The 13,416-nt window shown below is 36.1% G+C and overlaps 1 protein-coding gene and 1 long non-coding RNA gene across 2 annotated transcripts; one reads left to right on the forward strand and one right to left on the reverse strand.

The window, feature by feature from the left end:
- The first annotated feature begins 1,224 nt into the window (after positions 1-1,224).
- Positions 1,225-10,379, forward strand: LOC100373781 (small nuclear ribonucleoprotein E-like). Its single transcript, XM_002737637.4, has 5 exons — positions 1,225-1,366; positions 1,775-1,801; positions 5,957-6,019; positions 7,196-7,274; positions 10,171-10,379. The coding sequence occupies exons 1-5, from the start codon at positions 1,319-1,321 to the stop codon at positions 10,230-10,232; spliced, it is 279 nt and encodes a 92-aa protein (XP_002737683.1). The 5' UTR covers positions 1,225-1,318; the 3' UTR covers positions 10,233-10,379.
- On the reverse strand, positions 3,709-4,586 carry LOC144357566 (uncharacterized). Its single transcript, XR_013421673.2, has 2 exons — positions 4,526-4,586; positions 3,709-3,913 (listed from the first exon to the last, which is right to left on the reverse strand). It is a non-coding gene; the product is annotated as an uncharacterized LOC144357566 (long non-coding RNA).
- Positions 10,380-13,416: the final 3,037 nt, after the last annotated feature.

The following is a 13,416-nucleotide window of genomic DNA, read 5'->3' on the forward strand; positions in this document are numbered from 1 at the left end:
TATAATGGAGAGGTCATAGTAAGAGTTACGTGGTTTATGCATATACGAGAATCGGAAAACTGAGTGTGTTTTTTTCGTACCAAAGCATAAAATCGTTGTTTTTTTAAATTAAAAATGAAACTACGACCCTATCACCATACATAGTCGTAATCTACAAATACAATGCTATAATCAAATCTTTAGTAGCATTTACCAATTCAAGTGATGCCGTTCTGATATAAATTAGGATGTTATTCAATGGCACAGGGTCACATATGGCATACTGTCAAATTATCATGGTTCGTAAATAACCATATTTTGATGAGTGGGATAATTAGTAGAAAACATCTGATTGGAAGTACAACATCACGGTAAAGTCAGTACTCAGATTAGTCAATTCTCCATTATTTGTAGCTAAGTAAACACTGGAAATACAATAAGGGCATTTAAGTATGCATGACGTCATAGTTGTATGCAATATTGATAACTGATTTTCAACAAAATACCATAGTTAAGTTTTTGGAATCTGATTGGGATGAGTGGTTACCCTGGCAACTTGTATATTCTAGTTTAAGGAGTCAACCTGCAAATGTATAACGTGCTCATGCGATGGGGCAAACTATCTGTCCATAGAAGTTGATCCCCTAGCGGACAATCATATTAGCAATCATAGGCAACAATAATAACAGATTCATTTAATATCGAGACTGAAGGTTTCAAAAATAAATTTTCATTCCAGGAACCGATAAACGGTGTAAGACTCTCCTGCCGGACGTTCGCACGGTAAACCGTGTTCACTACTATGGTTCATAATTATTTTAATTAAGCGAAACAAATATCAAATCAATTAATGAATACAGAAAGATTAAGGTGTTTTCTAATGATCATAGGCTCAATGTTGTAGTCAATGTTAGAGGCAGAAAATGTTTAATGTAGCTTTTGCCTTTTCCTTAATTTTTAAATGTGTTATTGACTACCTTGGATGCGCAGCGCTAATCGATTCGACAAATACGCACTTTAAAACTCGGGGTTCAGACAATCATTGTCAGGGAACTAGTTTTAGGAGCCGCGATGGTTTTATTATTAAAGTACCCTTCTTACCTACTAGTGTGTTAGTAACGCCGAGTCGTTCTGAGATTGTTCCCAGCCGCTGTGGTTTTAGCGCCCGCATACACCGCAGAAACATATTATTTTGTTTTTATAATTCGCTCCACTTGTACTGCGCATGCGTAAACGTTTTGCCTGCGCTCGTTCGCCATTTTGTATTTCCGGCGTCACCACGTGAAAGTCGAGCGTTGTACAGTCTTTTTCGTTTTATCAGCTCTAGCCGACAAGAAAAATGGCATATAAAGGACAGAAAGTGCAGAAGGTTATGGTTCAACCTATCGTATCCTTTTACAGTGATTTGTATACTACGGTCAGCGATAAATGACACGATGCCGTGCTTTGACTGACATTGGCTGGAGTCTGTGCAGCTTTTTTTCTTTGTTTATTGGCAGACCTACTTTTGTATTAGGCCTATGGGTCATTGAGTGAACACATGATCTTGTATGCCGACTTTTTGCCGGCAAACTGGGTCCACGATTAGTGTGTATTGCCTATGCATCATCTTTATTGTCGTTCAATATTGTGATTTGCCAAGGTGATTGACCGAGTCATAGAACTAAAAATAGATTAGCCTTAGACCAAGGGAAGGCAATGCAGACAAGGGTGGGGCATATTTGAGGGGTTGGTGTTTGGTCATCTCTCAATATTAAAATTATCAAGCATTTTTTCCTTGACCAGTTTTTACCAGAATTTAATTTTTAGATACCTCCAGAGTGTAAGTACAGAATATATTATTTTTAAACTTGCCTTCTAAATTGTAATGAAGGTACAATGCATGTTAACATTTACGGGTGATAACATTATACATTTGTCAGCATATCTCCATCATATAATAACATACATTTGTCAGCATATCTCCATTAGTTGCAATATCGTGAGATGAAGTGTCTGCATCTTACTTTGTTTGAAAATGCAAATCAAAACAAGAATTGATTACTAGTACATGTTTTGTTCCAAGTTAATGGAGGCTCTCAGATGGTGTGTTGTTAATAACATATACATGTATTGAGGTGTTGTGATGTTAGAAAAAGGGTCTGGGATGAGATTTCTCAATCAAGTTTTTTTATGTATCACACAAGCTGCAGGTGAGATGAAAAATCTCTCGCATGACAAACCTCATCCCAAGCCTTTGTTGGTGTTGGATTCTATTAGTCTCACAACTTTGATATACTGTAGAATACTTTATTTTCGCTTGGAATTTATTTTCGCTGAAGGGATGATTCCGTGAAAATAAAATCCAGCGAATATACTTTTTTTCCTATATTTCACATTAAACTCATCAAAAATCAGTGAAAATAAATTCCAAGCAAAACGCTCAAAAAGCCTTTTCAGCGAAAATTGAATCTAGCGAAAATAAAGTATTCCACAGTACCGTATAGCTCTCGCTTAAACTGTCGTATAAATTCAACCATTTTTTGTCTTCTTGTAATATTTGTATCATGCATTTTGTATATAATACACTGCCATATTCTTGATAATTGTATTTATATTTGATTATTTCGTAAATAATTTGATTCTAACACAACATAAGCTTGAGTGAGTGTATAAAAGTTATGCTAAGCATATTAAGACATCCAGTGTACAAGTTAAAATGTGACACAAATCATTTGATTACAAAATGTTGCTGTCAGAAACGCAGCAGACAACTACCGTACTTGACCGCGTTATCGCCCAGGGGTCTCAACTCAGAAAATCATGATTTTTTAGGGGTGGGTGCTTGCCCGAGCACCCCCTCGAAAAAGAGTGCAAATGAAGAATTTGATTCATCAAGTAACAGATTACGTCTTTGAGGGACAATCAAATTATGAAATTAGTTGAATCGTCATTGATTTTCACAATGAAGAAACAGAAATCACAAAAAATATGCACATTTTATTACAATATTAATTACGTACCACCAGAATTTACGAAATTAAAAACATTTGAGTCTGTTGGAACACAGTCGAAGTCAAATCTGTCATATTATCTCCACTGATGAAGGTGTTGGATCGTACGCAAACTCTTGATGAAAATTACTTTCTGCTATGATGCATTTGCAGCGTCTTTTGACCTAATGGGTCAAGTTGGCTATTAACCAATCAGAATGCTGTGTTGTACTGATGCAATTCTTCGGAAACTCTAAAAGACTTTCCGGTAACGCAATGCGGAAGTGAATTATCGATGTCGAAGTACGACCTGTTGGAATTGATTTCAGTGAATAAACGACATGGTTTTTCCAAAAAACTAGTAACTAGCCATTTTGAGAGGTAAACTGGATGTGGCATGAAGTATTTACCACATTTTACTTATATTAACAGGTTATTGTCGAAGTGTACTTTACGCACGGTTACCGATATCCACGCTGTATTATCTAAAAACGATTACCAAGATTTGTTACGCATGACCAAGTTTTAAAGTAGTTGCATTTTGAAGGGGTGGGCGCTTTGCTGAATGTGACCCCAAATATAAAATTGCGCAAAAGTGGGGGGTGGGCGCTTGCCCGGGCATGGGCGCTAACGCGGTCGTGTACAGTATAATCAGTGTTCTCCCCAGGCTCAGAGGCAAGCATGGCGGTCTAATTTGCATACTAATTTGCATATTTTTCAGGATTCACTCTCACAAAAACAAACATACAAGATAGTATTAAAATGTATGAGAGACTTTATTTAAATTACATAATACTTTACATAATATACCATAATTTGACAAGATCGTCATTTAATGTGAACTGTTCCATAAAACTTAGTCTAAACTAATCCTTCTGACTTTGTTGTGCTCCAAACATTGGCTGCCTTACTGTAGTTAAACTCGTCATAGACGTGCTTTGAGCATTAACTGCACAACATTCCTAGTGGGAAAAATAATAAAAAAAACAACAATGAGGATTGAGGTTCAAATAAATGTAAACATAACGATTGAATTGTGCCACGATCGGGAACCCAGTGCCGTATGGATAGCATTTCGTCTGCAAAACATGTTGTTTACATGTTGGTTTTGTCAGGTCAACGACAAGGAGACTCGGGAATTTCGAGGAAAAAAAAACATGAGGTCACTATTCAATTAAAATTAAAACTTAACGATAGAATTATGTATACAAATCGAGATTCCATCGATCATAGCGCGTGATGATAGCAGCTGTCGTTCGCAAGACGTTGACAGGCCGCCATCTTGGAAATACCTACACAGGTCAACATGTGACCGGAAGATTACAAAATTCGATTTTTTTTTTGCTTGGACAAATTATAACATACGTATACCCATTAATCTATGAAGATATCCATAAATAATCTAAAAAAAGTTGACAGTAACGAGTGATGTTTTTTTTTTCATGTCGTGTCTATACCAGCCTCATGTCGAAGATGTTGATTGAAATCGGTGTAGGCCTACCATGTTTGGTATTCTTGCGATCGGCAAAACATACACACACTGGCATTTTATTTCTAAAATTACGAAATCTTACCTGAACAATTGACCTTAACCAGGGAAATGTCTTTTTCCACGATTCATCAAAACCAGCCTCGCGCCGTTTCCGTGTTTCTACACGCTTCCGTTTCTGTGCTGTGCTAGCGGTGATTGTACGTTTTAGCCGGGCGACATCACCTATTTTTCCTTTACATGTTTAGATCTCGGTGTTTGCAACTTGAGTGACAATTTGTTCCCCATTGACAGCGTCTGTACTTCACACGTGTTTAACAATGGGACTGTTTAATTTGTCCCGGCAAGTTCAAACCGCTGTGGCGTAGATGGTGATAATTTATGCAGTGCTATGAGTGAGTGGGTCAAAAGGATGTAAACAATGCATCCTATTAGCATGGCGGTGAAGTTGTAAGCATGGCGGTCCGAGCCCAAGCGTGGCGGCCGGGTCGCCAAGCATGGCGGTATCGCCATGCTTTGTTCTATGTGGGGAGAACACTGGTATAATCATCTGAGATAATTCGTTACAAAGAATAAACACAATGAATTGCAACTACGTTAGCGTCATCAAAAAATTGTCTGTTAAAAGCTTTTAAAAAAATGATAATGCAGCAAAATCAACACCATTGGTCTATACTACAACTTCAAAAATCATGTCTGCAATGGAAAATCAGTGAAAATACAGTAGTAAAAGTGGCTGCTTTTATCTTGTACAGTGGTTTCAAGAATACAAACAAAATTCCAGGTATCCTGTAATCCCATATTTTTGCAATTTTTTTTACTTCATTTACCCTTGTCTGTATGACTAGCAAATAAACCACAGCTCATTAAAAATTAACAAAACAAATTTAAATAAAATGAAAAAACACTACGGACCTTATGATTTGATGGCTACAATTTCTTGTAGCTTTTAATGTTTAAATATTTTTTCTTAGGTTGGTGTCAACAAAAAATGAGTACTGATAGCAGGGATTGCGTTAACCCCATATTTTGCTTTCCGGACTCCAACTATTGAAGAGGGACCCAGTTTTTCAGGCAAGCTGGGGTCCAATCTCTAATAAAGTTATAAAGGGTAAAATTTCAATTTCTTAAAATTTTGTAAGTGGGACTCGTCTTGCCGAGACACTAGCGCAAACCCTGGATAGTTTTGTATCAATGCAAGACTAGTCTGGCGCTAATCACTCGTATCTGTTGACATCAACCTAAGTAAAAACAACATGGCATTATATATTTATCACATAAATATTTCCTCATTTCAAAAAAGTAAAACAATTGAGTGATGAAAGTTGAAATATTGTTGAAATAGCACCCCAAAAAAATATATCATTGTAGGAGCTTTCTATTCTAATTTTGTTGACAGTGTTCTATTTCACATGTATTTCTTGAGTATGCTGCGTACAATTTTGCTGGTTTGAGATATGTACTCCACTTCGATAGGATTTGTTTTAATTTCAAAGAAATCTATTTATAATTACAGAGATCTAGGATTCAAGTATGGTTATACGAACAAGTTAACATGAGAATAGAAGGTCATATTATAGTAAGTATTGTTAAAAAAATAATTTGATTTAATAAATAATTGTTTGTTAAATTTGTAAAATCTGTATGAAGAAATTAATAAATCAATAATGACATTTTTTTTCTACAACGGCATTTCAAAACTAAAGTCAGCGATTTTTCATTAATCTATCTATTATTTGTGTAACGCTACGATCACCGTAACATTGTCAGCTGATGGCATTGCGTTGAACGGTTATTCATCGCTGCTGTTGCAATCATCGGTTCCTGACTTTTTTGTTTAAAAATACACAAACTTAGAATGTTTAATTAAAACGATTCATTGATGATTAACTTAGAAATTACATCAAAATCGCCAACGAAATGTTGTTTTTAAACATTGCGGAAAAACATGCACTCTGCGCCGCCATCTTTGTTACCTCAATCAAAATCTCCCTTGTAACCCAGCATGCATCGGTTGTGATGTCACTACATGCGTTACGTCGCCTTAGGGTGGCGTTCCTCGGTAATGACGCACTATGAATGAGGTATTTCTAGAGGTCAGGGTTCGTTTTTTTCTCGTCCGTCTCGTCTGCAGTTGAATAATTTTTACTTCGATTTATTTACAGTTTTTTTTTCCGATGTGACTTAATTTCACTTGTTTTTTTAATTCTTGGTAATTAGTGTCACTGGCGATGAAGTAGTAAAAACGCAATTAATCGCAGTGCAGCAACTCGGGATAGACCATCCCGACGCAATGGGCAAATTATTACTACCCTAGTATTTTGGGTTTGCCTGCTCTGCACCCTTGATAGACTTGGTAACTTCTTGTAGACTTCCGTTTTTATCACTGTTTTGGTAAGGCTAACTATGTACAAAGGCGAGATTACCTTTCGATCAATACATGTTATTGTTTTAAAGATGTGCTAGACGAGGCTGACACTTGTAAACAATACAACGTGAATAAGCATCGCGGGCAGGATTTCAAGAATCGCGGGCGAAACAAAAGCGACGCGGCTGTTTGTCTAAGCGACGCGGACCCGCAGTGCTTGAAAGGCCTGGGGAGAACACTGAATTGAGTTTTTACATTATGTCTAATAATTGTTGGAGATACCCTTGTTGTGTTCATTATTGATGGCCTAATTCTAAATATACTAACAAATCCACATAGATTTGATTTAGATTTAGACATGTTAATGTTACAATGTTTATTTTTCAGGGTTTTGACGAGTACATGAATTTGGTGCTTGACGATGCTGAAGAATATCACATGAAATCAAAAACAAGGAAAACACTAGGTAGGTTTATAATTATTGAAACACTATTTTAGGTTTATGTATGTGTCTAATCACCTGTGTATAAATCCAGGGTTTGTGTTGTTTGCATTTGCCATTATTTTAAGGAATGAACGCTTGTATGAAGCAGCTACAATTCCCATATTTCCCCAATCATAAGCCCCTCTCTATTTTTTGACATTTAACAATTAGAGGCTCATGGTGTTTTTACCAGAAGACAACATTTATTGAAATTATGCGAGTAAAAAGTGTTTCTTTGCATAGAAATCTTGATTAGCATGTTAGTTTTGCTTTTACCGTATTTATCCGGGTATAAGCCCAGGATCCTGAACATGGAAAATTGCCAAAAAATAGGGGTGGGCGTTTGCCAGGAGATCCCCGGCAAAAAAAACGAAAATTCGCGAAAATTGACAACAGGCAGATCGAACTGCGGCAGGGAATAGAACAGCAAATAAAAACATGCAACGGAAATAAATGAACAATATGCAACACTAGAAGTAAAACAAAAATAATGTATTGCTTATAATGTGACAAATAAACCAGAAATAATAAAAATCGACAGTGAGGAATCATTTGAATTAGGATTTTCCCGCCGACAAACACACCCAATACGCGTGAACTCAACATTAATTAAATTTTCAGGGGTTAAACTGTGTAAAATGATTTCCGGTCTCGACAAATTACGAATAATTTACACAGTAAAAATTATAAAAATTTATAGCTGTTTGAAAAAACTTCTCAGATCTTTATTTGTACGTTCATTGCCATCTTCGTCAAACTCAAAACCCTCAAAGTCCAAGTCGGCGTCACTCTAGCCGTTGAACAAAATTCCTACAACTTTTCCTGAAGTTCGTCGATATCGTCCCACACAATTTGTACTTAGCACTTTCAATCCACAGATTTCGCAGTCTGTCAGATTGGCACTTTTCATTCATGGTTAATCACGATAAAAAGACAAGAAAAATTGGGTCGCTCTGCTGCGATGGCACACGATGGCTTTTGTTTACTGTCTGGCAATCATCTTTGACCATTATGCATCTGCTTTACTGATTGAAAATGTCTGCTCAGTCAGCTGTGATTGTGGGAAATACTTCTTGGACGAGTATGGTTTTGCAGAGAATTGACGGCTGCTGCCGTTTTATCCGGTTCGGTTGCCTCGGTAAAAAATGAAGTACAAATGACTACACTGCCTTATTGCCATATGCTGGATCGCAATTGCATAGGTGATCAAGGTTGAAAATAGTGAAATGTGTGTCGGCATCTTCAGCAGGGAGTCTTTGTTCGAGATGGCGAATCAGTATGTTGATATACGTTACTTTAACATGGTTGTTGATGAAATTGTCATCGTCAGTCGTTTTTTTAATGGCAATGTTGGTGACCTTCAGTTCTGCAATAATTTCCGGTAGCTGCTGGAAATACTGGCCATCATTGGATTTCAAATTCTGTATGTAATTGTAGACTTCATAAGCAGTTGAATCGAATTATGTTTGAACTGCCGAGCCTGTAACAATTTGCATAGACCGGAAATGTGTGGTAAAATATGTCACAGCAATAACATCGTAGCAATGAAGCGGAAAGATGAAATTAGATGAAATAATCCTGGAGCCTTTGCTCCTCTGAGCTTCGCACCTTCTCTTTCTAGACTGACTGGTACGCTTTCCCTCAATCACAGTACAGAGCATCGTGTTGATGAAATTTAAAAAAACGGGTTTTGGTTTCTTCTTGGATTGGGTGGAGACCAGCCGTACGCATGGCACTGTAATTGTAGAAATTATAGCATTGACAGGGGATGCTGTTAAATTTGTTAACACAAGGAATAACATTCGTGGACTGTGTCGATGCCAACTGCAAACAATGACTACAACAGTGGATTCCAATAGCTGATGGAGTGAAACCTTGTAGACTCTTCAGTCATAACTGCTGCGCCATCAGTGTCAATACCACACAATTTGCTGACTTCGAGTTGACTGTTAGTGAAGTATGATGTTATGTGTCCCATAATATTCTCCGCATTCAAAGAGGCCGTCGCGACTTCGCCGTTGTTTGATTTCATCTGTTCAATAAGCTTCAGAAAACGAACACACAAAGTGCAGGTATTTTCAATAAATCGGCAATTCAATGCGAGTTGCTCGCTGACACTCACATCTGTGGTTTCATCACAAAATAGCGAAAAAGTCTAATTTCTTCATCTGCGATCTTTAGAGTTGTTCAGAAATTAAATTTAGCATTTCTTGAAATGTTTAGGTAGTCAATCCAATTTGAATTAAGACTTCCTCGATCAGCGAATATATACTCTTTATCTCACGAGAGTGGTGATGCTCTGAGCTGATTTTGATTTCATTTTATACTCTTAGGGCGTGAATTTAACTTAATATTTTGACTGAATCAGTCAACCGCCGCATCCGTGTATAAAATATATGCTGCTAATCATACATTTAGCACGTCGTTGGCTTTGATTACCACGGTGTTTACCGGCAAAGATGAAACAGTGATCGTCTGAAAGTTTTTTCCAGCATGCAATGTGTTAATTTTGACCTATTTCGTTTAATTACTTGTACACCATCCATACAGAGAAACTTTGTCTAGTGTTTACAAAATCTAGCGCCTGACCAGCAGGACACTTGTTTGTCACTGTGTAATTATAATAACAATGGGACAATAGTTCTGGTCAGTAATACTGTTTATGAGTACTGGGCCGGTAAAGGCCCAGGTCATTTCAAGGTCACTCAATTATTGCTGCTGGAAATCACTGTTATTCATAACACAGATACCTGGGATGGTTGTGCCATTATTTTCTATACATGTAACATGTACATCCTCTCTTGATATCTGTAGGAAATTCCTGATCTGTTACAATTTCTTTCAATTACTAATGAATTTCTTAATTATTTTCTTGCAGGTCGAGTAATGTTGAAGGGTGATAATATAACATTAATACAAAATGTACAGCAAGATGAATGAACATCAGACTTCATTATTTACCAAAGAGACGTTTTCTATACCACAATCAGTGTTGTTCAGTTCTGGTCTGAGAAGAATTGGGGGGGGGGGCATGTTGTCTTACACTATTTTATTGTTTGTGTATGTTGGCCCGTTATTACAAAAGAAGATGATCGGTTGGGGGGGGGGGCTTTCAAATTATTTTAACCAATGTGTAGAATCCCACTATCTACAAAGATGAGAAATTTATATAGCAGGCCATGCTTTAGATACTTTTATATTTGTTGTTTCAGTTTGTTACTTGACAACATTTTACTAAAATGGTAAAATAGTTGTACTCATATTGAGTATCAAAGTTTGACAGATTTCTTTAAATGGGGTTGATGTATGAAGGGAAACTGATTGCACATGTACATTGACTTTTGGCAGTTGTAGTATGTTTTAATGTGAATCACTAAGTTATTAATACAAGTCACTAAGAATCCTTGCTTGTACCATGTTGATACATTCAGTCTAACAGTAAAAAGCATGCAAGTCTTGTTTAGTTTCTCAGTCGGCTATTGTTAGGTTTTTGGAGGAACTAGCTATGAACTAACAAACAAAATGGTGGATTTGATGACATACTCTGACATATTAGTCAATCAACTCACAGCCCTGAACTGACAAGTGGAAACCGGTTGTACATGTGTTTTAGCAATGTGATCTTTTGACATTAATTTGGATGGGAAAAACTGCACGACTTTTTTAAAAACAGGAAATTATCTATTTGGCTTTTATTTTCTGTAATTTTTGTTATATACTTATGTTCTGTACATCCTCAAAGATATTAAAGAGTTTTTCCATTACATATGTTTGTTTTTATCTTTTACAAACTTATAATCCTTCCATTTATTGGACCATCAACTATATATTTTTGAAGGTGAGTGGATGAAGAGTTATAGGTTCATGGGCGCTTGAAGCCTAAAATTAATATATGCACTGATAACATTTCATAGCTCTACCATAAGTTATAGGCATAATTCTAATAGAGAACAATATTTCAGGCATTGCACAAGAAGTATGACTAACATGCTACAATGATATGCCGTCGGTGCTGTGTTGAAATCATAGCTAACCTATCACAAGCTGCTTGTGTAAATTGAACTATCAAAACTTATCTAATACAATGTTGTGGATATTGCCGGTGTGCATTTGATTCATTGAAATAATGTGTACATAATTCTAGCTGGCTGACTATGCATTTGAGGAATATTGCGTGTGTAATTCTAGCATGTTGCATGCAAGTAATCATTTTGGCAGGATGTGCATGTAGATGACATGGATCGTTACCAAGGCACTGCACGGAAGAAACTAGGTTCAGCTCTCTTGTAAAAATCAGTTTGTGTGATGTTATGTAAGCAGAAAACTCTGGAATGCAGGTTAGTAAGTGTTGCACGGCCCAATTGTACTCGGTTAACCCTTTAACACATTGAAATGATAAAGTATAAGCTTAACAGAACAGAACATTTTTGCCAGTCATGCAGGCACTATATACTAATCATTAAACGTTCTCTAGAAAATAATACAGATTCTACGGTTTATAGAAGGTAATTCTGAACTTTTAAGATACATGGTCATCGAAGGAGACGGCCATTTTAAGTGATTACTAAAATGTGTTTTTTATGTAGCCAACCTTTCAAAAACTATAATACGGTAACAACAGTTACAAGATTTTTTAATCAACCAACTGGAAGTACATTTTAAAAATTGTGACATGAGAAACGCACCAAATTGGCCGGGAATTCCAATCCTAGAATATATTTATTGCAATGGTAATGTAAACTGGCAAACAGTTTGTAAGTCTTGTGAAGACTATGCAGTCATGACAGAGCTTACTAAGAAGAGAAGCCAGTACATCTTGCAACACAACATGTTAACCTTTTCTGGTTCATGTTTGAATATTGCAAGACATGAATTGAAGAAACTAATTAATGAGCATATATTGTCATCACCATTGAATGACATACTTATGTCAAGGTTGTTTTGAGTGGGAATATCCAGTACAAAATGGCTGCATCTGTGTTACTGAATATAAGCATCTAGAAATATGGTCTGAATTGTTTGATATTGCTTATCAATCTGAAGTGTTGCCAGGGCTGTGTCTATACATGCATGTCATGCTAAATATGTATTGTATTTTGCAATTATATATATCCATTGAATGTCTATTCTTTAAGGTGTATCATACATGCATACGATAGACACTGTTTAGATATTCATACATGCATAGATAGACACTGTTTAGATATTCATACATGCATACGATAGACACTGTTTAGATATTCATACATGCATAGATAGACACTGTTTAGATATTCATACATGCATAGATAGACACTGTTTAGATATTCATACATGCATAGATAGACACTGTTTAGATATTCATACATGCATAGATAGACACTGTTTAGATATTCATACATGCATACGATAGACACTGTTTAGATATTCATACATGCATAGATAGACACTGTTTAGATATTCATACATGCATAGATAGACACTGTTTAGATATTCATACATGCATACGATAGACACTGTTTAGATATTCATACATGCATAGATAGACACTGTTTAGATATTCATACATGCATAGATAGACACTGTTTAGATATTCATACATGCATAGATAGACACTGTTTAGATATTCATACATGCATACGATAGACACTGTTTAGATATTCATACATGCATAGATAGACACTGTTTAGATATTCATACATGCATAGATAGACACTGTTTAGATATTCATACATGCATAGATAGACACTGTTTAGATATTCATACATGCATACGATAGACACTGTTTAGATATTCATACATGCATAGATAGACACTGTTTAGATATTCATACATGCATAGATAGACACTGTTTAGATATTCATACATGCATACGATAGACACTGTTTAGATATTCATACATGCATACGATAGACACTGTTTAGATATTCATACATGCATAGATAGACACTGTTTAGATATTCATACATGCATAGATAGACACTGTTTAGATATTCATACATGCATAGATAGACACTGTTTAGATATTCATACATGCATAGATAGACACTGTTTAGATATTCATACATGCATAGATAGACACTGTTTAGATATTCATACATGCATAGATAGACACTGTTTAGATATTCATACATGCATACGATAG

The sequence above is a fragment of the Saccoglossus kowalevskii genome, chromosome 12 (genome assembly GCF_978046115.1).
Source record: "Saccoglossus kowalevskii chromosome 12, keSacKowa6.1, whole genome shotgun sequence".
Lineage (NCBI taxonomy): Eukaryota > Metazoa > Hemichordata > Enteropneusta > Harrimaniidae > Saccoglossus > Saccoglossus kowalevskii.